The sequence below is a fragment of the Capronia epimyces genome (genome assembly GCF_000585565.1).
Source record: "Capronia epimyces CBS 606.96 chromosome Unknown aczIQ-supercont1.4, whole genome shotgun sequence".
Classification (NCBI taxonomy): Eukaryota; Fungi; Ascomycota; class Eurotiomycetes; order Chaetothyriales; family Herpotrichiellaceae; genus Capronia; species Capronia epimyces.
This window is the reverse complement of record NW_006912907.1, coordinates 3,055,489-3,079,649: the sequence shown is the minus strand read 5'-3', so window position 1 is coordinate 3,079,649 and position 24,161 is coordinate 3,055,489. Positions and strand designations below refer to the sequence as shown.

At 53.2% G+C, this 24,161-nt stretch overlaps 11 protein-coding genes across 11 annotated transcripts; 6 read left to right on the top strand and 5 right to left on the bottom strand.

Moving 5' to 3' along the window:
• Positions 1–300: 300 nt before the first annotated feature.
• Positions 301–2,810, bottom strand: A1O3_05754 (uncharacterized protein; the record flags this gene model as incomplete). The annotated part of the gene is made up of 5 exons (XM_007735874.1): positions 301–1,623; positions 1,688–1,876; positions 2,019–2,107; positions 2,193–2,454; positions 2,520–2,810. The coding sequence occupies 5 exons, from the start codon at positions 2,808–2,810 to the stop codon at positions 301–303; spliced, it is 2,154 nt and encodes a 717-aa protein (XP_007734064.1).
• A 1,059-nt stretch (positions 2,811–3,869) lies between these two features.
• On the top strand, positions 3,870–5,387 carry A1O3_05753 (uncharacterized protein; the record flags this gene model as incomplete). The annotated part of the gene is made up of 1 exon (XM_007735873.1): positions 3,870–5,387. One exon carries the CDS (start codon positions 3,870–3,872, stop codon positions 5,385–5,387), a length of 1,518 nt encoding a protein of 505 aa, XP_007734063.1.
• Positions 5,388–5,797: 410 nt separating this feature from the next.
• A1O3_05752 (uncharacterized protein) lies at positions 5,798–6,025 on the top strand (the record flags this gene model as incomplete). Its single annotated transcript, XM_007735872.1, has 1 exon — positions 5,798–6,025. One exon carries the CDS (start codon positions 5,798–5,800, stop codon positions 6,023–6,025), a length of 228 nt encoding a protein of 75 aa, XP_007734062.1.
• Positions 6,026–7,394: 1,369 nt separating this feature from the next.
• On the bottom strand, positions 7,395–8,794 carry A1O3_05751 (eukaryotic translation initiation factor 3 subunit H; the record flags this gene model as incomplete). The annotated part of the gene is made up of 4 exons (XM_007735871.1): positions 7,395–7,977; positions 8,027–8,496; positions 8,549–8,588; positions 8,637–8,794. 4 exons carry the CDS (start codon positions 8,792–8,794, stop codon positions 7,395–7,397), a joined length of 1,251 nt encoding a protein of 416 aa, XP_007734061.1.
• Positions 8,795–9,391: 597 nt separating this feature from the next.
• On the top strand, positions 9,392–10,508 carry A1O3_05750 (uncharacterized protein; the record flags this gene model as incomplete). The annotated part of the gene is made up of 2 exons (XM_007735870.1): positions 9,392–9,424; positions 9,480–10,508. 2 exons carry the CDS (start codon positions 9,392–9,394, stop codon positions 10,506–10,508), a joined length of 1,062 nt encoding a protein of 353 aa, XP_007734060.1.
• A 1,476-nt stretch (positions 10,509–11,984) lies between these two features.
• On the bottom strand, positions 11,985–14,781 carry A1O3_05749 (aspartyl-tRNA synthetase; the record flags this gene model as incomplete). The annotated part of the gene is made up of 2 exons (XM_007735869.1): positions 11,985–13,720; positions 13,767–14,781. The coding sequence occupies 2 exons, from the start codon at positions 14,779–14,781 to the stop codon at positions 11,985–11,987; spliced, it is 2,751 nt and encodes a 916-aa protein (XP_007734059.1).
• Positions 14,782–15,652: 871 nt separating this feature from the next.
• A1O3_05748 (uncharacterized protein) lies at positions 15,653–16,936 on the top strand (the record flags this gene model as incomplete). The annotated part of the gene is made up of 1 exon (XM_007735868.1): positions 15,653–16,936. One exon carries the CDS (start codon positions 15,653–15,655, stop codon positions 16,934–16,936), a length of 1,284 nt encoding a protein of 427 aa, XP_007734058.1.
• Positions 16,937–17,311: 375 nt separating this feature from the next.
• Positions 17,312–18,109, top strand: A1O3_05747 (uncharacterized protein; the record flags this gene model as incomplete). Its single annotated transcript, XM_007735867.1, has 1 exon — positions 17,312–18,109. One exon carries the CDS (start codon positions 17,312–17,314, stop codon positions 18,107–18,109), a length of 798 nt encoding a protein of 265 aa, XP_007734057.1.
• Positions 18,110–18,580: 471 nt separating this feature from the next.
• A1O3_05746 (uncharacterized protein) lies at positions 18,581–19,352 on the bottom strand (the record flags this gene model as incomplete). Its single annotated transcript, XM_007735866.1, has 4 exons — positions 18,581–18,697; positions 18,750–19,163; positions 19,227–19,241; positions 19,296–19,352. 4 exons carry the CDS (start codon positions 19,350–19,352, stop codon positions 18,581–18,583), a joined length of 603 nt encoding a protein of 200 aa, XP_007734056.1.
• A 1,517-nt stretch (positions 19,353–20,869) lies between these two features.
• A1O3_05745 (uncharacterized protein) lies at positions 20,870–22,015 on the top strand (the record flags this gene model as incomplete). Its single annotated transcript, XM_007735865.1, has 1 exon — positions 20,870–22,015. One exon carries the CDS (start codon positions 20,870–20,872, stop codon positions 22,013–22,015), a length of 1,146 nt encoding a protein of 381 aa, XP_007734055.1.
• A 385-nt stretch (positions 22,016–22,400) lies between these two features.
• On the bottom strand, positions 22,401–23,678 carry A1O3_05744 (nitric oxide dioxygenase; the record flags this gene model as incomplete). Its single annotated transcript, XM_007735864.1, has 1 exon — positions 22,401–23,678. The coding sequence occupies one exon, from the start codon at positions 23,676–23,678 to the stop codon at positions 22,401–22,403; it is 1,278 nt and encodes a 425-aa protein (XP_007734054.1).
• Positions 23,679–24,161: the final 483 nt, after the last annotated feature.

Here is a 24,161-nt window from a genome sequence, read left to right as displayed (position 1 = left end):
GCTGGACCGAGATTTCGTACAGTACGCACCGGCAGTTTGGGTGGTCAGGACTTGTCCGTTTACAAGACAGGAAAATTCGCGATGAGCTCGCGTTTCCCTGGGAAAAGAGGAATATTGGATGGTCTTCTATTTTCCATGTGGTCTCCTTTTTGCTGATCTATGTCTTCTCTATGTCTATGTCCTGGGCTCCTGGCACATATCCTGAGCGCAAAAGAAGGCGATCTATATCTATATCTAGATTCTGGTTTCTAGCCTCGCTGCTTTGCGACAGCCTACTTCACACCACAGATGCTGAAGTGCTCATTTCTTGCCTCTAACCAGCCAACTGCTGATAGCCTTCCAGACACCGCGCGTGCCTTTCGCAATCGCATGGCGGCCGTCATAGAGCGGGAAGACGACGACGGCGAAGAAGGCGAAGAAGGTCCAGGTGATGGCCACGGTCGTCCAGCCGGAGAAGAAAGATTTGGTGAAGATGTAGTTTCGATATAGTGGCATGGGCCAGGCCACGAAAGTGACCAGGACGATGAAGGCGAAGAAGATCCAGGCGATCTTATGCCATCGGTGGAGCTGACGCAATGTTTCGTCGTCGAAGGGATGTTTGATATCGTCGAGGCTGACTTCCAAGGCGGAGGAGGACGGGACGGCGGTGGCAGAAACGGTGGTGGACTTCTCCTCATGGGCTGCGATGTGTTCAGGGTCGCGGAGGACAGCCCTCTCGATCGGGGTCAGTCCATGGACCGGATGGACGGACTCGTGGACGGATTTGCGTTCCGGCTCCGGCTGCGAACTACTTTCGTCGTCGGACTCGCTGGCCGGAGTGTCGGCCAACTTGACTTCTTCCAGGAGTTCGACGCGGAGGAACTCGCGCCAATCGAACTGGTATGGGCGATAGAGCGAGATCAAGACGGAGTAGATGGCCGGGGAGAACAGGGAGCCGCAGGCGCCGTACAAGGAGGGATAGCCTTGTTCCGTGGTGAAGAGATTGATATGGCCGTACATGGTTTTGGTCGAAACCAGCCAGCAGATGATCCCGGTGATGAATCCCAGGATGGGAGACAAGATGGCGGCATACCGCGTCTGACCACGCCAGGTCAAGCTGAAAATCAAGGGGAAAATGCCAGGACACGCGAGGATGGGCCGGAAATAGCCGATCCACGTCATGTCGGCGCCCCCGTAGTTGAGAGCCAGCGAGATGGCGACGATGAAGACGGCATGGGCAATGACGGCCAGATGGCTGATGTGCACCAGCCTCTTATCCGTCACCTTGGGGTTGACGTAAGTCTTGTAGATGTCGAAGGACAGGATGCTGCTGACGGCGATCATGGACGACGAAATCGTGCTGGTCAGGGCCATGAACAACAGCACAAAAAAGGCAATCAACCCGCTGTTTCCCACCAGGGCCTTGAGCACGTACGGCATGACCAACCCGGAGCTGACCTCTCCCGCCGTGAGCGGAGCAGGATACGTGGGCCAGATGGGTGTTTGATGCAGGGCTCGCGCGGTCAAGCCAATGACTGTCCCCAGACCCCATGGAATGCCGAAGATGGCCAGGGCGGCCAGATTGTAGCCCGGCACGGTCGCGTCGACCTCGGTAGCAAAGGACTTCTGCCAGAAGGCAGTATCCTAGACGCACTTCCAGTTAGCCACGGCGGCCGTTTCAGTTAGAAAACATCTTGGGGGCTCTCACCATCACCACGAGAGCCAAGTTTCCAAACTTGATGAGCAGGGAGAAGATGATGCCTTGCTTCGATTTGAACGTGAGGAGCGATCCCTTGTAGTTGCCAGGGACATAGTTCGCCGCGGCGGTGGCCTGAATCTTATCATACAGGCCATATAGGCCTCCCACATGTTTGTTGGTGAGGGTGGCGAGGGTGAACTAGGAGGAACACATACAGTCAGTATTGTTATTCCTCAACTGATAGAACCAGACATTCACATCCGGATACTAGTAGCTTTGCGTCTGGGCGGTCCTAGTCATCGATATTGGATGGGCCCTCGCGAGGGAAGGATGTGCTTACATATATGATGAGGATGAGAGCGACGGTAGTGTGGAGGAAATCGGTGAGGAAGGTGGCTTTGAGCCCACCGATTGCGGTGTACAGGACCACTGGGAGCATGTCGGTCAGTTCATACTGTGACTCCCCAGCGAGCGAGGTCTGCTCTCTGCTCAATGCTCAATGCTCAATGCTTACCTCCCAGAGGAATCAGGATGGTTGCGGCGGCGAAGTGCATGCCGGAAGTGCCGTGGATGATTTGTGACCCGGTCAAGATCATGGAGGCACATCCGAAGACGTTGTTGCAGAGGTTGAGGACGATGAAGACGACGTGTCCGATCTTGCCATAGCGCTGTCGGATGATCTCCAGCGAAGTATGGGCGTACGGCACGCGGATTTTGGCCAACACGCCCAACGCGGCCATCAGGGCGATCTGGAAGCAGAGGCCGACTCCCCACCACTGGCATCAACTGTCAGTATGACGGGACCTGAGACCTGGGATGGTAAAGGACTCTGACTACCTACCATGGGAATGGATATGCCGAATCGATAGCACTGCACCGCGGCGAAGACTGTTTCGTTGATCCACATCCAAGACGAAAACACCGCCGATGCCGTCAATCCCGTCCCAACCGATCGGTTGGCGACCATGAACATCTCAGAGGTGCCTGAGTCTTCTGCCAGGTAGAGCCTCTGGACCTTGATGGCGACCAAGATGACGCCGCAGAAGGCGACGCCCAGTCCGCATATCAGGCCGTACGCTGTGCCCTGCGAAACCAGGGCATCGCCCGAGTAACCTAAGCTAAGGCCGGACATCCTAGGTCTTAGGACGGTGTTTGCCTGAGGAGAAAGTTGCAGTGGGAGGGATGGACTAAGGCTCTGCTCGATCGCGGGGTCCAGTCTGTGATTTCTTGTGGGCTTGCCATCGCATATATGTCTCTCGACAAGAGCCTTGCCTCCCCGGCTCCTCGTTTGTCGTGCATTGGTTTTTTCTCATCTACTCGCATTTGGTGGCTAGATCCTTCGGAAATCACGCACGACCGGTCCAAAATTGCGTGAGATCGGCTTGAGCGAGAAAAGTGACCACTGACCACTGACCAGAAAACATGGCAACCCCTGGCTGACAATCCGCTCCACCGGCTCCCACCAGCTCATCACCGAGACTAGACTTGATGATCAAGCATCAAAACGGCCGCCCGGCATGCTTGTTGCCAGGTCTAAATGAGATGGCCAGCTTGGCGGGCATCGCGTGCGACGATACACATGTTGCGAATAACATCGGCCGGCCAAACAAGACTGTTGGCGCGGAGGCGGTCGACAAGCTCTCTCCACCGTGGAGGCCCCGGTCATAGAGGATGCGATGGGTGATTCGAGGACAGTGAGTCCGGGCGTGCCCACACTTCACCAGACACTGACTGGTATGTACTTTTGAGAGAGCCAGACCCCGTTCTCCCACCTCTTCTTCTCTTCTTTCAAATGCGCAGCTGCGAACCCGTCAACCTGGCTCCGTCGGTTGCCCGCCTATTGGCGCGGGATTCACGCGCCTCCTTCTGATTGATCAGCTGGCCGATGATAAGGCGGCACGCTCCATATCACGACAGTGGGCAATGCTGTGTTGAGAACAACAGCACGAAACCTGGAGGAGAATGGCGACATCGACCCACCGCAGCCGAATTTGCGTCGGGAAAGGCTCACTGGCCGAGGTGCTTGGCTACGTCCCATCTAGCCCTCTCGAGCCACCATGGTCTCTGGGTCCCGAGGAAAGACTTAAAACGGGTGTCGTCGGCTGTTGATCTCGGGGGAAAAAGAAAGGAAAGGCAAAGAAAATAAAGGCAAAGGCATAGGCATCACCAGGTGCACACAGCACACAAAACAATGGCCGAGGGCAACAGCAACAGTACTGCTCCGCCCACCAATGGGGATGTCAATGGCAATGGCAAGAAGCAGTTCATCTTGAACGCCTTCCTGATGAATGCTCCCGGCCACCTGGCAGCTGGACAGTGGCGACACCCGCGGAACAAGACCGACCAATACACCAAACTGTCGTTCTGGACCGACTTGGCCCAGTTGCTCGACAAGGCTGGGTTCCACGCCATGTTCATCGCCGACACCCTGGGCCCGTATGATGTGTACAAGGGCCCTGCAAACGTGGTTCCGTCCTTGTCCTCCGGGGCGCAGTACCCGGTCAATGACCCTCTATACTTGGTCCCGGCCATGGCTGCGGTCACCAAGAATCTGATCTTCGGGGTCACGGCCAGCTTGACATATGAAAAACCCTATGCCCTCGCCCGTCGGCTCTCTACCGTCGATCACCTCGCCGAGGGTCGTTTCGCCTGGAATATTGTCACGTCGTATCTCGACAGTGCGGCTCGGAACCATGGGCTAAAAGAACAGATCCCGCACGATGAGCGCTATGCCATTGCCCACGAGTATCTAGAGGTCCTCTACAAGCTCTGGGAAGGAAGCTTCCGTGACGACGCGGTTCTGGCCGATCGCGAAAAAGGGATTTATATCGCCAGCGATGCGGTGCGACAAATCCACCATAAGGGGAAGTATTTCGAGGTGCCTGGCCCCCACTTTGTCGAGCCATCTCCGCAGCGGACTCCCTTCTTGTTCCAGGCTGGTGTCTCGGAGGCTGGAAACAACTTTGGAGGGAAGCACGGAGAAGCCATTTTCATCGGGGGACAAACGCCTGAGAAGGTCAAGGTGACGGTCGACAACATCCGTCAAGTGGCCCAGAGAGAGGGCCGAGACCCCAATCACATCAAAGTGATCCTCGGAATCACGGTGATTGTGGCCGCAACCGATGAAGAGGCGTTCGCCAAACGCGACGAGTATTACAAGTACGCCGACACCGAGGGGACATTGGCACTATTCGGGGGGTGGACGGGCATCGACCTGTCGGGGTACCCTGACGACGAAGACTTCTCGCTCAGTGCATCACCCAACGTTTCCAGCCTCGTTCGGCGGTGGGCTAGCACCGTGCCTGGGACAGACAACCTTCCCTGGACCAAACGACGCATCGTCGAGTACCTGGCCATCGGTGGCACTCAGACCAAGCTGATCGGCAGTGCCACCACCGTGGCCGACGAACTGGAGAGATGGAGGGACATCACCGGCGTCGATGGATTCAATCTCGCCCATATCACCAACCCGGGCTCTTTCGAGGACATCATCGACTATCTAATCCCTGAGTTGCAGCGCCGCGGACTGTTCCGGACCAAGGTGGAGAAGGAGGGCGCCACCGCCAGAGAAGCCTATATCGGGACGAAGAGGCTGCCTGAAGACCATCCGGGAAGTAAGTACAAGTGGCGTGCTGGAGAGAAAATCCCAAAGTATCAGCTGGCAGAAGGAGCTGTAGAGACGGAGACTGCTGGGGCGGAAAAGGCGTGAACTCCGCACGACTTGCTAGATAGCTGTAGATCCAGTTGTTCTACTCTGGTCGTTTCTGTTTCTGTTTCTGTTTCTGATATGTCAGCCTCATCTCGTCAGGGACGCTTTGAACGTCGCTAGAAGTCGCCAGCTAAGCCAGGAAAGGATGGGAGGTGACAGTGACAGTGACACCGGTCCTCGGGACCTGTCGAGGCATAGTTGCATCCATGGGCTCGATAAGGGTGAACGAACACGTTGTCGTTGTCGTAGATTGTGTCGCGATGACCAGGATGGATCCAATCTTTGCATCAACACGTACCACTTCATTTACGGCGACGACGATAAGTTGTTGGTTTGGATGGTAAAAGCCTGGCAAAACCATTGCCATTGACGAGGCTGCCGCCCCTGAGCTCACCGACCACCAATCCCCCATGTACAAATATGCCGTAAGCAAAACCGGAAACTGGCTTCATGGGGTAGAGTTTGCCAAGCACTATCGAGCCGATGGAGTTGTCAGTATTCCCCTGAATCCAGGAAACCTTGCTTCAGACCTTTATAGGGAACAAACCAGCCTCATCTGCAAATTGATGACCAAGTACCTCATGTATCCTTCGGTCATGGGTGTTTACACCGAGCTTTACGCTGGCCTGTCCCTATAGGTGACTTTGGAAAAAACGGGGAGTTGGGGTAAGTGTCATCTTCGAGCTGTCCATGAAAGGACTGACCAGGACGTTCTAGTCATCCCCTTGGGCGAATTTACCCCATTCGAAAGGATTTGGCTGCGGCCACGAAATCTGAATCTGAAGGCGGAAACGGATCAGCCTCCAGATTCTGGAAATGGACAGATGATCAAGTGAAGAGATATATCTGAGCAAGAACCCGCCTCTCTGAAATGATGTCTTGGAGTGGCTTTCCACCTCACGTCAATACACTGTGAAAGTTGTAATCCTGCATCGCCTTACCTGGCACAAGCAGATCTTTCATATCTTAGCCATCTTTCTAATGCTAAATTGTGCTCAAAATGACCTCGTAGCAATGGAAGAGCCCAAATCTTCGTAATGGCATGCCCAGACGATATGTAGACAAGAGTAGGAAATTCTCGAAAGGAAAAGGAGGAGGACCTTGAGGGCGGGACCGGCTGGCTGGAGGATCTGAGCTGGTGAAGCGTGATCTGGACGGGAAGATGAAAGACTTGATGACTGGCGCAGGTCTTTTCTGATGATGACGCCCGGCGTGTATCTGTTAGCTCAAGTGAAGAACTACCCCAACCGAGAAACTGGTCTGATCCGCTTGTCAGAAGAGTAGAGTAGTAAGTAGTAGTGATGGGAACACGGCCACAGCACCAGAGCAAGAGTGTATCGCCGAGCCGTAACTGCTTGAAGTCGGCGCATGCGAGAACAAAAAGAGCAAAGCGGACAAGGGATTGGCGGTCCTGGACTCGAATGGTGTTCGAAGCATAACAGAGACAATGAGTAGCGGAATCCTCTGACTGCGTAGAATGGCAAACAAGATCTCCTACAAGAGAATGAGCATGAGCATGAGCGTGTCGTATGATCGACTGCGCTGGAGAGATTCGAGCAAAGGGCTGTATATACTGGCGTTCTCGTCCATGTCAATGTCCACGTCCATGTCAACACCCATTGCGAGCAACACACCTCTATCTGACACTTTCTAAGCAGACGCCCTCGCGCAGTCTGCTTTTTCTTCTATCCCATCTCCCGAAGGGGTTTCCCAGAGCCAACTTTTCAGCTGGGATGATGACCACGATGCCCTCCCAGAACCCAAACCGAGCATACCTCTTTTCTGTGTGAGGAGGCCTCCAGCTGCAACAACGCCAAACGCCTGGCCCTATGCTATGCTATGCTATTTTGGGTACAGGTCATTCATTTCAAGCTCATTAATGTCAGTCCAGCACGGTTCAGTCCACCTCGCTTTACTAGACGCAATTCGCTAGTTTCTGGACCTTTTGAACCAATGTTCGTCACCTGAGAGTCTGTCCACTCTCACTTTGCAGGATCCTGCTCACATTCACTCCTCCTTTCCATCACCCGGAAGAAGATTGCCACGGACCGCGAACATCTTAGCAGACGTGGCTGCGACGAACCCATCAACCTGTCGTGCATACTGCTCTACCTGGCGGCTGTTCAACATGTTTTCCAAGCGACTTGGCTCTGTCGGCAACTTGAAGAGCTTCTGCCACTCATCCTCCGGCAACGGCGGCTGCTTGGAAAGGGCACGAGCGGCGTTCTCTGCCTTGCGCTTCGCCTGCCATTGCGCGATCTTCGCCTGCTCTCTAGCCAAGGCTCGCTGGTAGTAGGAGAAGTTGTTGGCTTCGACGTGGTGAGTCTCAACAGAGTCAAGAAGGTTGTCTGCAGTCTGGGAGAGATAGGGGTCGGTATTGAGAGTCAAAGAGTCGAATCTTGGAGCAAGAGTGTCATTCTTGACAACTGGGTTGTTCTCAATCTCTTGGACTGAAGTAGGAGCCTTCAAAATACCAGAGGCGAGCATTCGGGGGACTTGGTTAAGAAAAGTGTTAACCAGGTGAGAGTTGTGGACAGTGACTGGGATCTCGACCAGAATATCAGTGTATTTCAAACCAGACTTGAGAAGGCTATTTCAGAGTTAGCAATGTTCAATTGAGGTTGTGTGCAAATTCATACTTCTCGGTGGTGAACTTGTTTTCCTTGTAGGCGACCATGAATTGGGGGGAGAGTCTGAATGCCTTGATGCTGAGAATGCCCTGAGAGCTTCGGCTGACATCGTGAACAAGCGCGACGGTTCTCTCATTCAACTCCTTCTGGTAGTGGTATTGGTTCTCGATGAAGTTTGCATTGACGAAATTGCCCAAGTTGGCGCTAGTGTACCAGCCCACGTTGTTGGCGTCCACATTGACCTCACGCAGCATTCTGATCATCTCAGCCTGGTATGCAGTGTTGGATTTTGCCCGTGGAGCCGCAGCCGCGCTATTGAAATGCTGTTGTTCATATTGCGCCTCGGCGGGGAGATCGACAACAGGGAAAGGAAAGGTATTGGTGATTTCGAGGGTACCGTTGACATCCATGCCAACTAGACTGCCAGTCGCAGTAGTTGGGGAACGGTTTGCGCAATGCTTGATGACCTTCATGACGACCTATTCACTGTAAGAGAGTTGCCATCTAAAGTCTCGCCATGCGCAGACTCACCAGCGCCTCAAGCTGGACCGCCTTAAGCGGAGCATCTTTCCTGCGACAAAGTCAGTGACTGTGGATCTGTAAAAGAGAGATGACATACTCGACGACGGGGGCGATGGTAGCCATGTCTGAGTATCTGATGAATGTAGGGACCGGTTCAGTTTCCTTGTCCTTCTCACCAGTGAGGTTGTTGTCGTCAGTTGGCTTCCTCACTTGGATACGTTCATAGCCACCCTCGTTTGTGGGTGAGAGGGACATTTTTGCGGACTGTGACAATGAGTAAAGGGAAGGTTTGCCGAGGCACGTGAGAAGGAGGAAGGTTTGCCGAGTGAAGATATGCCGAAGTGCACGATGTGAAGGAAGAAGAGGGACAGAGTCGTGATGTGAAAAACAAATGAGAGGGGTGCTTGTGTTGGATCTATTGTCTATTTACTGCGCATACCCTGTGTTGCATGTGTTCTTTAAAGACCTACTAGGTAGGATGGTCGTGAAGGGGAAATTAAGGACTTTTTTCCAATACGGCGGTAGCCCTCCAAGAGTGTCCCGGACGGAGTATTGATTCACACACAGCCATTTGTAAAGGCACATCCTGCATCGGAGCAAGGCTGTAGCATCTATAGAGCTGTCCTGATTCTCTCTACACCAGGTCACACACTTGGAAGTCTACAGCTGAGATCAGACGTCCGCCGGTACACTATACGGATGTAAATATACGTTAGGTTGTTATGTCATGTATGACGATCGGCCACAAATTATTTATCCAAGGTGTCCGACAACATGTCACTTCGTGTCTTCGTCGTGTATAGTATAGATCCTTTTACATTTGATTGAGCGTCCTTGTACTTATTTCCGTCCATGTCGTCAAATACTAATCTCGACATCTGGTTTGTGAGTGGTACCCCTGTCGTCTCCGTCCTTCCCAACGTTGCTCACCCTTCCGCAGGCTGGTGCATTTGCTGCCTTCTCGGTCGATCTACTCGTCTACCCTCTAGACACGCTCAAGACTCGTCTTCAGTCACAGGACTATGAGAAGTTGTACCGAAACTCCAATGGCACAATAAACCGCTCTTTGTTCCGTGGGTTGTATCAAGGCGTCGGGTCCATCATCCTCATCACCATCCCATCCTCAGGCGCCTTCTTTACCACCTACGAAGCCTTGAAGTACGGTCTCAAGGACTGGATACCTCCGAATTCCTCCCTCTATCTTCCTCAACCTGCCATTCATGCTGTTGCAAGTGGCACCGCCGAGCTGGTTAGCTGCGCCATCCTGACCCCGGCAGAAGTCTTGAAGCAAAATGCGCAAATGCTAAGTGCTGGAAAACGCGGGTCTACATCCCTCCATGTCTTTAGACATTTCAAGAAGCAGCCCTCTCGGCTCTGGAGGGGCTACACGGCATTGGCAGCAAGAAATCTGCCTTTCACAGCGCTACAATTCCCTGTCTTCGAGTCACTAAAGGGCTATTTCATAAGACGACGGCAAGAGAAGAAGGGTGGTCAATCGGTCGACGGAATATTCGAACGGGCACGTATCACTGCCCTAAGCGCCGGTATTGCCGGCAGTGGTGCTGCATGGATCACAACTCCCATCGATGTCGTCAAGACAAGAATCATGTTGGCTGCTGCATCCCTTGACGACGGGCCAAAACAAGACTCCAAGCCCAGATCGTCCAGTTGGCTTCTACACGGTGTCCAAGGAACACGCAAGAGTGGACTCACTGTCGCTCGGGAGATTCTCAAGGCAGAAGGGGTGCGAGGCCTATTCCGAGGTGCTTTGCTTCGTGCATGTTGGACGTCTCTCGGCAGCGGTCTCTATCTGGGGTGCTATGAAGGCGGAAGATTTTATCTCGAGAGCGCGAGAGAAGAGGCCAGTGAGGACAACTCCTTACAACGTGATTGGTCGAAGATCAAGGTCGGCGTAGGGAACAGCAGATCCCAAGATGTCGTGAAAAAGAGTGCGTGGCAAGACGACTGAGCCCGACGCTTATGTTGACTTTCTGGATCATGTGACGCATTAAATGTCCAGGGTTCTACTTCAGCGAGCTGACCACAGAAAAGCTAAAAAGCGTCACGGGTGAGACGTCAACACAGCTGCTATAGTAGAAGCGTCGCATACGAGCCTCCGCAAACTCATACGCCTATACCTACATGTACCTGCGAGCACTCGCTGTTTGAACATGGATTTGCCGACTTATGAGCTTATCACCTCGATGGCAACTTCAATATCCCTGACACGGACAAGGGGTGCTTACGTCAAGCCGATTCTCGCAAGTTCAACTAAGGCCTCCAGGTCCAGCCAAAGTGGTTTCAGGAATACAACGAATTGTTTCACTCCTCCGCTTGTTGCTTCTCAAGCCCAGGTTTCACGCATTTGATCGAGCATGCGGAAATGCTCCAGAGAATGGTGTTTCAACCGGCCATGTTCCAAGCAGGCTGTCATGGTGGGGGATCGAGGGAACCTCAGGAACACAACATCTCCCATATCTACGCTCTACGGTCAGACGGTGCCATTACAGCTCCATGGCTTCACGATATATGCCGCTTCTCGGTGACAAGCAGGCATTTAGAGCATGTTTCTGCTGAAGCCTACAAACCTACTCAAGAGTCAATATCCGCGGCATGTTTCCGGGCGATGCTTTGGAGAATTCTTTGCCTCCTGTCAATAACAAACCGCAACGAGGCATCTGTGGACACAGGTCGCCAGAGTGTAGCTCGAATTGGAACATTCGGTCAGGATCATAGGTCTATTCACGAAGTAGGCCACCATGGCCATGTACAGATTACATATGATCATCTAACACGCTACAAGCATGGATCCATAGACCACAAACTCCACGATTGGCTCACCCCAGAGAAAACACAATGTCACTATGACCTCTACCGTCAAGCTCACTTCGACCGTCAAGCTCTACCGTCAAGCTCTACCGTCAAGCTCACCTTTACCGTCAAGCTCTACTGTCAAGCTCACCTTTACCGTCAGGCTCTACTATCAAGCTCACCTCGACTGTCAGGCTCTACTGTCAAGCTCACCTTTACTGTCAGGCTCTACTATCAAGCTCACCTCGACTGTCAGGCTCTACCGTTAAGCTCACCTTTACCGTCAGGCTCTACCGTCAAGCTTACTTTTACCGTCAAGCTTACTTTTACCGTCAAGCTCTACCGTCAAGCTTACCTTTACCGTCATGCCCTACCGTCAAGCTTAACTATACCGTCAAGCTTAATTGTCAAGCTCTACTGTTCGGTGTATTAGGCGTATTTGATTTATCAAATTTGAAGACTCTAAGCAATAATGTGTATCTCTAACGACTCTTTTACCAAAACAAACCAGCAGTGTTGTACGTCGTGTCACATCAAGTCGTATCCGGTATGCTCTAGCTCTCTAGGTAGGTAGATACCTTATGCAACCAGCCGTTGTTTCTGGTTTCTTGTCTAGTGATAGATATCAACGCCGTCACGATCCGTTAGTACCTTCAGACTGGAAGAACTCCACGATTGCTCGAGCTCCTCGCGGTCCCAGCCCCTTTGGCGGATAACACAGATAAATCGGGTCGTCCATACTGTTGAACTTGGCGCGGAAGCCCGTCTTCTGCTCGAGCCGGAATTTGGCCGCCAGAGTTTGATAAAGCGAGTTCAACAGCGCCGACCTCGCGTTGCCCATGTTGTGCCCAGTCGTCAATTTGGCGGTCGCCCCGGCTCCGAAGGTGCACGTCTTGTAACCGGATTGTGTGGCCGACTTCATTGCCGTCTGCACTGCATACTCGATTGATCCGTTGCTGGCGCCGGGAAAATCCAAGGCCCATTTCACTTGGACGCCATTTCGCGGAGCAAGCTGTGCCAGGACCACCAGCGAGTGGATCTTGTCCTGCTCGTCCTGAGCGACAAAGTACTGTCGGTGAACGCTGTCCCTAAAGGGGGTGATCTCACTCAAGTGGACTTGAGCACCTTCACGACTATTCTGCCACTCCTTGATCCGCTCCTCTATCTTCTGCTGCACTTTATCCGGCACGGAACTGCCATAGTCCACCACCTCGACACCTTCTTTCTTTGCATGCCGGATCTTGCGTTCAACGTCCCCGTCGACGCTCAAATGTTGGTCGTTTGCCAGGTTCACGCGTTGTTCCGCGACATTGGTAAAGCCCTTCCATCCGAACTTGTCACCTAAGACTTCCTCGACATCTTTGCCCACCAAGATAAAGAGCGGCTTGAGCTTGGTCTCCCGACGGAGCCAGTGAAGGAACGCCGTAAGGACATCTTCCAGCTGCCTCGCGTCACACAGCGGGTTGCCGGCGCAGATGGCCCGGTTGCGTATGGGGACAAATGCAATTGCCGCCCCGGTCTTGTTGTCTCTCCAAATCTGGAACCTATCATCCATCCAAGACGTATTTGTAGCATCACCGTAGTTTGCTACCAGATTCTCCAGGGCAGGCAGATGGCCTTTGGGTCTTTGTAAGGTATTATCTTCTGGATGTCGCAGATGAGTGTCTTTTGGTGCAGGGAAGCTCTTGGGATCACGAGGGAACAGTGTGGCGTAGCGCAGATTTCCGAGGTTTAGGAGCAAAGAGACCAGTCTCTCCAGTCCAATCCCTGCTCCCGCATGTGGAGGTGCGACCCAATCAAAAGCTTCCATATATTCTTTCAGCGAGGTGGGATCCATGCCAGAGTCCTCCATCCGGTTCTTCAACAAAGTATAGTCATGAATACGTTGTCCGCCGGAAAGGATCTCTTGTCCTCGCACGAAGAAATCAAAAGAGTTGGTAACCTGGTCATCCTTCGGGTCAGGCATGGTATAGAAGGGTCGGGCGGCCACCGGAAACTTATCCAAGATGTAGTAGTCGGTTTGATACTTTTCTTTGACCAGTTCGCCGAGTCTTTTTTCAGCCTTCGTCGGCAGGTCCTCGTGCTCCGACTGCTGACTACCGTCATCATTGGTCCAGCCTGACTCATTCAACAGCCGAGCCCCTTCTGCGAACGTGAGTCTGGGTGTTTTCTCGAGCCATATCAGATCATCGTGGGGAAAGTGGGATCTCAACGTTTCGAGGTCGTTTCGATGTCGCTCGTAGACGGTTTTGAAGATAGCTTTGAGGCATGCATCTATCAGCCACATAGTTTCATGGTAATGCCTGTTGATTGCCATTTCCAAATCTAGCCCGGTGTATTCGGTCATGTGTCGTGGAGTGTTTGAGTTTTCTGCCCACACGTTAGATAGGTCGAGCTAATGACATGAAGTACATACCAGCGCGAAAGACCGGGCCGACTTCAAACACTTTGGCAAAGTCCGCAGATATGCACATTTGTTTTGCCAACTGAGGACTTTGTGCCAGAAAGGCCGGCCGACCAAAATAGTTGACCTGAAAGACATCTGCTCCCCCTTCAGTGGCGCCGCCTTGCAACTTCGGGGTGTGGATTTCGAGGAATTCTCGGTCCTCCAGGTAGCTTCGGAAAGCTCTACATACACCCGACTGGATTCTGAAGATCGCCTGCGAGGTCGGAGTTCGTAGATCAAGGATGCGGTGGGCCAGCCTCACCCGGTCTGAGATGGAGTGCCCGTCTGCTACTGCCTCTGCCTCATAGACACTGAAAGGGATGGAGCTTGTTCTTGCAGAAACAATGTGCATCGCCAAAATGTCCAGCTCAACATGGTGTGCGCTCGTTGTCCTGACTGTCTGCTCCGGTTCCTTGACTCTGGCCTTGACAATCACAATCGTCCCAGATCGAATATGCTGAGCCCACCGGACCATGTTCTCGGAAACCTTGCCTTCCGCGGCGCTGAGCACGCCTTGTAGAGTAGTTGTCTGTTCTCGAAATATGATGAAAGCGAGCTTTGCACTCATATGTCTGACAATGTGAACCCGCGCGCGAAATGTAATTTCTTTTCCGATCATACCGGTGTCCACGTTCGGTAGAGGCATCCAGTCGACCTGCTCACCGTTTTCAGCAGCATCGTCCTGGGACTGCATCAAAGGCAGTATACCATAGTGCTGTTTGACCTCCGGAGGATCGTCGTTGTCAAGAAACTCACCCAAGCCTTTTGCACCCTGGGCAGACTGCGTTGTACTAGAGGATTCAGATGCCGAGTTTTCTTCACTTGACGACCACCCACTTTCTGTCTCTTCGATACGCCGAGCAATATCTCCCTCTGGCCCGCCGCGGACTTCGTCATGGTTACGGCTAAAGGTGATACCTAATTCGGGCTTGTGGCGGTAGACTTTCTCGCGGAGACTAGCCAGGAAACTGTTCGCCGGTGCCATGTTGGAGTGACTGAAGGGAGGAGGACGCGCTGGGCTGTTTGATGGAGGACTTGAGGCTCGTCAATACATCTTTGGCAAAATGGAATATGTAGCCTGGAAAAGAAGACCGGGGGGGCTGTTTTCACGGTTCACGGCGAACAAGGCAGGCGGCAAATGAGTGATCAAGTTGGTGCATTTGACGTCATCTCGATCTTTCGACCCGAGTTTCACAACAAAGCACAAAGCCTGCCAGTGGCCCATCTCAAAGCCTGATATGCCGCTGCGTCTAATAATGTTTTCCCAGGGTACGAGTACGGATACGGGAGTACATGATGCGCATGACAGCGGCGAAGCGGCACAGGGAGGTCCGATTGGCACATGAAGTCACGGCTAACGAAGATCCCCTGGCGGAAACTCCATCCACCAACCAACGCAGGGTAGTGCTCAGGATCTCGTACGAGTAGGTACACGTAGTCTCTCCCAAACAAGGACTGGCAGACGCCAAAGAGCTCCATTGGGCCTGCTTCAGGGTTGGTAGGCCAAGGCAGATCGTGGCCCGCGGGCAGATCCAAAGTGCTTGATTGTCAAACCTTGCCTCCCGGGCTCTAGTCCAAGGGGCCCTAAGGCTCCCAGAGGCTCCCAGCCTGCTTGCGGCAGTGCTATATAAAGCCTCGCTGAGAAGGCAGGGCGTGACGTCACCTATTTCCTCTCCACCACGTGACCCACTGTTTTAACATCCCTTCGGCAAAGTTTCCCTACCAGTCACTCGGGCTGAATTATGGACCAAAAATTTGTCCCAGCCAGTGTACTCTGTACGCAGTAGACTCCAAAGGTGTACTGTTGAAATACCAGCTGGACAAGGCTGCCACAATCTTCTCTCCTCAAAGGCACAATGGCCAAGACAAAGACAAAAGCCCAGTCTAAACAGAAAGACATCCTCCATTCTACCAATGCTCCGCTTGTCAAATCCAATCCCCTAAAGACATCCCAGCGGTCTATCGAAGATCTCCTCACTGAAGCTGCGGCGCTCCTCGAACAGTCTCAACCCGAGCTTGCACTCCCACTTGCCGAGGAAGCCTTGCGCAGATTAGAAGCAGAACGGCAATCTGAAAAGAATGACAATGACGACACCGACATCGACTCCCTCCTGCAACTTGCTGCAGAAGGCAAACCTACACTCCCAACAGCACTAACGCTTGGAGCGGAGATCCAACTCGCCCTTGGGGATGTGGATGCTGCCAGGAAGAGCTTTACACGAGTCACGCAGATCGACACGGACGGCGCCCTGGTGAGTGCAGAACCATGGCTGTGGCTTGCCCAGGTGTGCGAGGATGGCGGCCACGAGAGCATAGCCCATTTTGAAAAGGCGACGGAAGTTCTACGCAATGAGATCGAAGTTCTGGAGGACGAGGAGGCCCAGGTCTTGGATCAAACTGCCAGAATCCTGGATGAAAAGAAAGCGAAACTGGCCAATGCGCTGTGCGCCATGGCGGAAGTCTACATGACAGATCTCAGCTGGGAAGACGACGCAGAGCAGCGGTGTGAGACTCTCGTCACCGAAGCCGTCGCTGTGTGCCCTGACCGACTCAGTGCCGGTGTTCTACAGACCCTCGCCAGTGTCAGAATAAGCCAGACAAGGGTTGACGATGCGCGCCAAGCCCTCAAACGCAGCATGGACATCTGGAAGGATATCCCACAGGAAGTTGTCGACAACGATGAACGGCGGCCCGACTTTGCCACGCGAATCAGTTTAAGCAGACTGCTCATGGAAGTTGAACAGGAGGCCGAGGCCTTTGGAGTCCTCGAAGGTCTCATTCGCGAAGACGATCAGAGTGTCGAATGCTGGTATTTGGGCGGATGGTGCCATGTCCTCATGTCGCAGAAGCCAGATGTTGGGCCTGAGGCACAGACGAAGAGTCAAGAGACAGCGAAAACATGGCTGGACACTTGCCTCAGACTGTATCGCGTGCAGGAGTATGAGGATGAGAGGTTGCGAGACCATGCCCTTGAGCTTGTCCAGCAGCTAAACAAAGTCCTTGGGGTTGAGGACCAGATGGACGATGACGATGCTGCCTGGGAAGATGAGGAAGATGAAGAAGACGAGGATGTCGACGAAGATTTCGAGGTCGAGGTCGAGGCTAATGGCCATGAAGACGGGGATGTAGAGATGAGCTAGACGTCTAATCAAAAGCTATTGGATCGCCGCGCCAACATGTGGTCTCTATTCCTAGCCCTCGCCTGGCCATTCCATTGAGGAATCCACATCATAATAGATAGTAATAGTCCGGTCGCAACGATGAGATATTTATATCTGACTTCGATGTCTCGTATTCGCCAGGATAGGGGAGGCCGAAGGCTACGGTGAACCACAAAACAACCTATTAATCGTAATGAACTTCCCGGCCTGCCTCCACACCTGCACCCCATGTTTATTACATCTCGAATCTCTTACAGCCTCAGCCTCCGATTCTCAGGATATGCTCGTGCAATATGAGTGTTGGAGGATAAAAAGAAACCCCCACAAGAGAGTCCCGCACTGAACGGCGAAGCCATGTCGTCCTCGTTGCCGTTCAACGTCTCGGCCGAACTGGCCGCGCTCAAGCATGAGAAGAAGAATCATGACCTCCACAGACTTCCTCCAAATGCTACAATCAGGCGACGGCCGCTCGACCACCCTTCCGTTCCCGACGTACATGTCGGCGCCAGAGTTCCCAAAGTCGTCTACGTTTCGCAACGAACCCCAGTGATTTCGGCAGTCAAGCGCGTCAAGAAGATGCTGGGCTTGATCGAGAAACGCGCGATGCAGAACGCCGGCGCAACCATCAGGTCCAAACATAAGACCGCTCAGCTGGTGCAGGCGAACGACAAAATAGCCAAGACTAGGGAGGAAGTCTTGGTCAAAGCAAGCGGAAGGGCAATCGAGCAGGCGTTACGCGTGGGTGAGTGGTTCCAGAACAAGGAGAAAGAACTCCTCTGTACCGTCGTGGTCAGAGCCGGCAGCGTCAGCGTCGTGGACGATATCGTGGAGATCGACCCAGAGGACAAGACCGTCGACGAGGAGCACATGGGAGACATCCAAGAAGAGTCAAAGATGGAATGCGGAGATACAACGCTGGAACTATTCGGCGATGTTACTACAGGTACGGACGAGCAACAGTCGACTGGCCATGACGAGAGCAAAGCTGGACAGCAGGTACCGAGTTCGGGAATGGCGACGGGAGATACGCCCGTGAAGAAGACCCGGAGGAAGAAAAAGAGAAAGCGGCCAATGTACAAGGAAGATGATTTGCCCGAGGCTCGCCTCAGATGGGTCAAGACGGTTGAGGTTGCAATTTCTTTGCAGGGTTGAGGGAAAAGAGAACGGTCTTGTTCTTCTGCTGCCGTATTGTCAGAAGTGACCATGCGCTGCTGGTGACAAACATAACGTGTACACCAAGCCATAGCTGAAGCAAAAGGCTCTTAGTCTCTAACGTCCCGAATGAACCCGGTAGGCTTTCTCGACCACGTGACGAGATTCTGTCGCGTCTCCTGCAAAACTTGAAATGCGACATGCCATCGAATCGACGACTCATCTTATATTCCGCGCGAGCCGTGTCCATGCCCCGAATCGATAGCATGAAACATCCAGCTGGTTGGATTTCGGTCCCCGTCGTGTCTCTAGGCGGAGCCGATAGATAGCAACAGTGTACCAAGTCTTTGTTGCCGGTCCTAGCCACATTTCGCAGGCCCGCTCAACAGTTGTGCGCCTACCGTGGGGACCGGTATTCCGATGCACTTTAAAGCTGGTAGAAGGGCTTGGAATGGCGAGATTAGAGGTCATTTACGCCTCTGTTGGTGCCGGCTTTCTGAAGGACACTTTCTCCACCGCAACATTTTCATTTCCGTTTGCATCCGTCTTCAACTGATAGACGTATAGTACCAGAACGTCTCCCTGGATCTTCAAAGATTTAGTGAACGTGTTCTCACACAAATACTTCCTCGGCACTTACATCCAACAAGCAGAAGCTAGGCGTCGGTTCCTCATCAATAGCTGGCCAGGTGGTGCTGAACGCACCCGTAGCGCTACCTGGATTGACAAAGAACTTTCCCTCCAGCTCATATGCTTCAAATTTGTGTGTGCCGCCCCATAGTAGAACATCGACGTCCATTTGGCGTGCTGCAATCAATAACGCATCGGCGTCACCCTGCGGGATGATGGTATGCCCATGAGTAAATCCAATTCGAAGACCTCCATGTTGGACGACCTTGGAAAGCGCGAGGCTGGACGTTTCGGTGTCGAAATCGCCTTTGACGATGTGCAGGTCGGGAGCGACTTGACGGAGAAAGTCGTACGTCTCTTTATCTGTGAGATTTCCTAGGCATACCACCTGGCCGATCTTTCCAGGAGTAAGGAGTTTGCGGAACTGCAGTATGAAGCGTCAGAAGGACTTCTTGTTTTGAGATTGGCTGCTCTGCTGGAGACGAACCTTTGCCGGGAATTCCTGAGTCTGTTGTTAGCAACCATCACGACTAGGCGGCCAGGACTGATGGCTTACCGGCGCACGATCTGGGATGAACAAGTCACCAATGACCAACACCAACCTGGAGGCCATGCCTCTGTCTGCCCAGTCCGCGTTCTAGCGGAAAATATGCATGTCCAGAGTCTTCGAACGGCTGGCAGCGACACGATGGAACCGGAGTTTGTCTATATGGGGCTTCGCATTGAGTCGAGGCTGGCAAGTGCAGGCGCAGGCGCAGGCGCAGGAGGGTGCGAAAGGGAAGGTTTGGCGAGTGCACGGAATGTGCCTGAGAAGGTGACTCTCTGAGCGGCCAATCAATCACTACTTTCTCCCCCTTGAATCGCCCTGTTGATATCTGATATCACGGCCCTGGAACCTATGACTAGGGTTGTCGAGTCCCCTTCAACGAAGTCCCGCTGTCAGCTGTCAGACGGTCTACCAGCCCAGCGGGTGTTGCTTCAACCTTTGGACGGCCAGGAAGCAGGACTCAGAGCCGGGCTCGCCATTACAAGCCTCGGTCACCTCTACCTATTTATGCCACTGAGACAAGTTACAACAGTCCGTCAGTCTCCAACTAGGCCTGGAATTGAAAAGTCCAAGAGACAACACGAATACCGAGGTGCGGGACAATATGCATCGGTGATTGCCCGATGAGGCTTGGTTCTCCCTGACTTCCTCACTACATGGGAGCCCTAACCCTGTCAAAGCTCATCTAAGTCTTCTCTCACTTCCCTGCATATTTCCCAGTATTCTCCTCTCCTGACCAAATTCAATGTCCAAGCCGGCCAGCTCCCATGTATCCTGTCACCGACCGCCGCTTGATAGGAAAGAGGGCTGAGTGGTCCTCGGTCACGTCTCAGGCTGCCGCACCGGTAATCACTTCTGGATTGTTCGAGTCATGACTCCCAGCTATTCAAGGGGCCATACGGATACGACAGACACGCACCCTTAAGATATCTGAGAGAATTCTCACCAACAGTCTTGTCTCGCGATCTTGGTCTCCTCATTATATCACCTGCTTTCCTACGATACTACGCATTTCTAGCATTGTGATGACCAACAGCGGCAGGTCTAGTGCAGGCTGTGGGTTGTGCCGCAAGCGAAAAGTCAAAGTGAGCAGTCGCCTAATTGACTCTTTCCCAACCCGTTGACTCGTCTAGTGTGATGAAGGAAGGCCGGGATGTAGGAGGTGTGCTCAGTCACGCAGGCCGTGCCCTGGATATCCGCTTCAGGTGCAGTTCCAGGTCCGCACAGCGCCGCAAAATCTACTAGAAAGTCCAGCGTCCTTTCCAGAAGGTTGGCTCTCCGGCGTGGATTCGCTCCCAGCGCAAGTGGCTGCCCGGCAGAACTTGCCCTCGCCTCATTTCAACTCCCAATGCAGCAATGTCAAGACCGAGAATGTAGCGACAGATACAGATCTGCAGAAGCTGGCACTAGCCCCTCGTTCGATTTCACCCCCGCCACGATACGATATACAGCACCAGTCTTTGTGCTTCTTCCTCAACTTGTTCTGCTTTCAGGCTGGGCGGCTGTATTCATTCCCGGTCCTTGACTTCTTGCCCGAGATGATTCAAAAAGCGGACCCCTATTCCTGCATACACTATGCAGCGATGGCCGTATCTCGCATGACTCTAGCTGACAGATATAGCGGGAAGGATGTGAGGTTACAAACGGGCAGAGAATATGGCCATGCTTTGGTTTTGGCCAACCAGGCAATTCGGGATACCCAGGCGGGCATCCAAGATGAGACGGTAGTCGCCGTATGGCTTCTTGGACTCTATGAGATGGTATCCGTTGTCTTGACACATGGGCGGATCAGAGTAGGGTCTATGACGCTGGAGGAGGAATGGCAGTCACATCTATCTCACGTCCGGGGGGCCATGAATCTTTTGCGCCTTCGAGGAATGTCGCAATTCACGACTGCACGCGGAGAAAAGGTCTTTCGCATTCTCAAAGCTGCGATACAAATGCGGTTGTTCATCCTGAACTCGGTCACCTCAAAAGACTTCGACGGCCTAGAAATCGACGTATATCAAGACGAGCATGAGTTCCTGCCGTCGCAAACAGCGAACAGAGCGACGGCATACTTTCACCGTGTGGCACGACTACTGGAGAAAATCAAACATATACTGGCTGCAAAATCAAAGCAACGGGCCGAGTCAATGGCCAGTACTGACAATCTTCTCGGCTATGGCGAAACTCTAGACAACGAGATGCAAGGTTGGAGCAAAGACGAACCTGGATGGGATATGATGTTGGTGCACGGGAGCAAGGCAGGTACTGTGTGGGCTCTCTATCCCTCTCACGCGGAGTACCACTTCTACAGCTTCTGGGTCTTCTTGTATTGGCTCCGCTTCCTCACAGCACGGTTCAAACTATACGAGGGGCTGACCGAGCTGATCAAGTTACCGAACGAGGATCCCGCCACCGGCAGGAGAGCGTCTTCATCCCTGAGAGCCCAGAGGATGTCCAAGTACCAGAATATCATTCGCACTACTGCCTCCGAGATCATTGGCCTCACGGCGTACGCTCTAGGCGATGTGACGCCAACTGGCACTTTCACTTTGTCCGTGTCCGCACGCAACCCGTCCAGAGGGTTTCAAGAAATCAACGTGGTGGCGGCGATGCAGCTGGTCATCCCGCTGAAAATGTTGCAGCGGTCAGAATACCTTACAGTGACTCAGAAGGGAGCAGTTGACCTTGCCATTTCCCATATTGGTGATGGCTTTCGAAGACAGCCGCTTGTTTTGATTTAGTGTTGTCATCTTTGCATATTTGTGAAAAGATCAGAGGCTCTTGAGTTCGGATGGTGTGGGAGCTCAGATATTACCTCGGCAATAAGGCTGGGGTGCCTGTCCATGGCACGCTTTTGGTCGATACTAGGTGGACTACACTCGGATAGATTGGCGGGTAAGTGAGAATCGACCAATTCGAGTAACTTGGGCACCGACACAACAGGTAGTGAAGCACCTTGCTTTAGATTGAAGAGACGTCCAAATTTGGCCGGGGCGTTGTGCACCCAAGCCGAAGCACACCAAATCTAGGTTATATAAAAGCGCTAGCCATCATTATCCAAGTGATCCAAACCCAACTCGTGAAATACAGGGATCAAACGAAGTGCGACCAACAACGTGCCAAAACCTAGAGCACACCAGAACCAAACACCTCCGAATGAATCCGCTCAGGGGGGACGCCGAGGGCCTCAAGACTCTTTTGCTGGGTTTGCATGAACGGGATAGGGCCGCACAAATAATAAGTCGCGTCGGGCAGAAGGACCTTGTCTTTGATGGTTTGGATTTCAAGACGGCCTTCAAAGTCGTAGTCGACGCCCTGTTGTTCGGAATCGTCGACGTATTCGTAAAAGATGGCCCGCGAGACTTGAGGGTTGTCCTTGATGATGCGAGAAAGGTAGCCCTTCATGGCCTGGACCTTGCCGTTGCGGACGGCGTGCACGAAGACGACCGGTCGCTGCGGGGCGTGCTCGACGAGCGTCCCCAGCATGGAGAGCAGAGGCGTGAGGCCAACACCGCCGGCGATGAGAACGACAGGCCCGCTGGCCTCAACGTCGAGCGTGAAGTCGCCATAGGGGTTGCTGACATCCAGCTCGGCACCCTCGGGAAGCTTCTCGTGCAGCACGTTGGACACCAGGCCTGCAGCCGCAACACCCTTGGCGGCCTCGCGCTTCACCGAGATGCGGAAATGTTTGCCGTCGTCCGTGTCGGATAGACTGTACTGGCGAGGCTGGTACACTCCGCGCTCGGGCACGAAGACCCTAATCGAGATGTACTGGCCGGACTTGAAGTGCGGGAGTGGCCCTCCATCCGCGGGCTCCAAGTAGAACGAGATGATCTCGTCGCTTTCGGGTACTTTGCGTGCCACTCGGAATTTGCGCCACCCTGTCCATCCCCCTGACGTCTGTTCACTTTGTTGGTAAAGATCTAGCTCAAAATCGATGAAAATGTCGGCGAGTTGTTGATACGCGGCTGCCCAGGCATCCAGGACCGGTTGGTCGACTGCATCTCCCAGCACTTCTTTGATCGAAGCAAGCAGGTTCTCCCCTACAATGGGATACTGATCGGGTGTGATTCCCAGACTGGCATGTTTATTGCCGATGCGCGAGACGGCGCTGGTGAGGACTCCCAAGTCATCGATGTGGGCTGCGTAGGCCAAGACCGCATGGGCCAGAGCCGCTGGTTGGGTGCCGGTGCTTTGGTGGGCAGAGTTGAAGATGTTGCGCAGTTCAGGGTGGTTGTTGAGTAGGCGCTTGTAGAAGTGCGAGGTGATGGCGACACCATGCTCGGCGAGCACCGGGACCGTGGATTTCACGATTGCCTGGTGCTCTGGGCTCAATGCGGGCCGTTGTGATGCACCAGCTGGAGCAGCATCGGGCAACGGTGCTGCAATGGAAGAGGTAGCCATGTTGAGTCTGGCAGTAGTCCCTGGTAATCTTCTATATTCTGTTGGGGTTGATGAGAAGTGAAATGTCTCGTAGCTTCGGTCAAGAGCAGAGCATTCATTTATAGGACGACGCCGCGGAGGTGTTGGTATACAGAGAATTGGTGCGACAGTATTGCGTACGTAACACGAGGCGAATGTCAGACCATTCCAACCAAACCCCTCACAACCAAAACAGACGAGGCTTTATAGAGCTCCGCGGCATACAGCATCTGTGAACAATCAGTAGAAGATCAAAGATCCGGATATTCCTAGTTTTGGTTCTCAATCATGGCTCTTATCGGGTGAGGTAGGTTCTGTCACAACGCATCATTTGCAAGCTGGAAACCACGGTACTCCGTATATAGACTTGAGTGAACAGCGAGAGCGATGTGGAAAAAATGAATCCCCCGCGGAGGTGCTGAACACAGTCCGTGTATCCCTCATGCTGTGGAGTCGACATTAGGC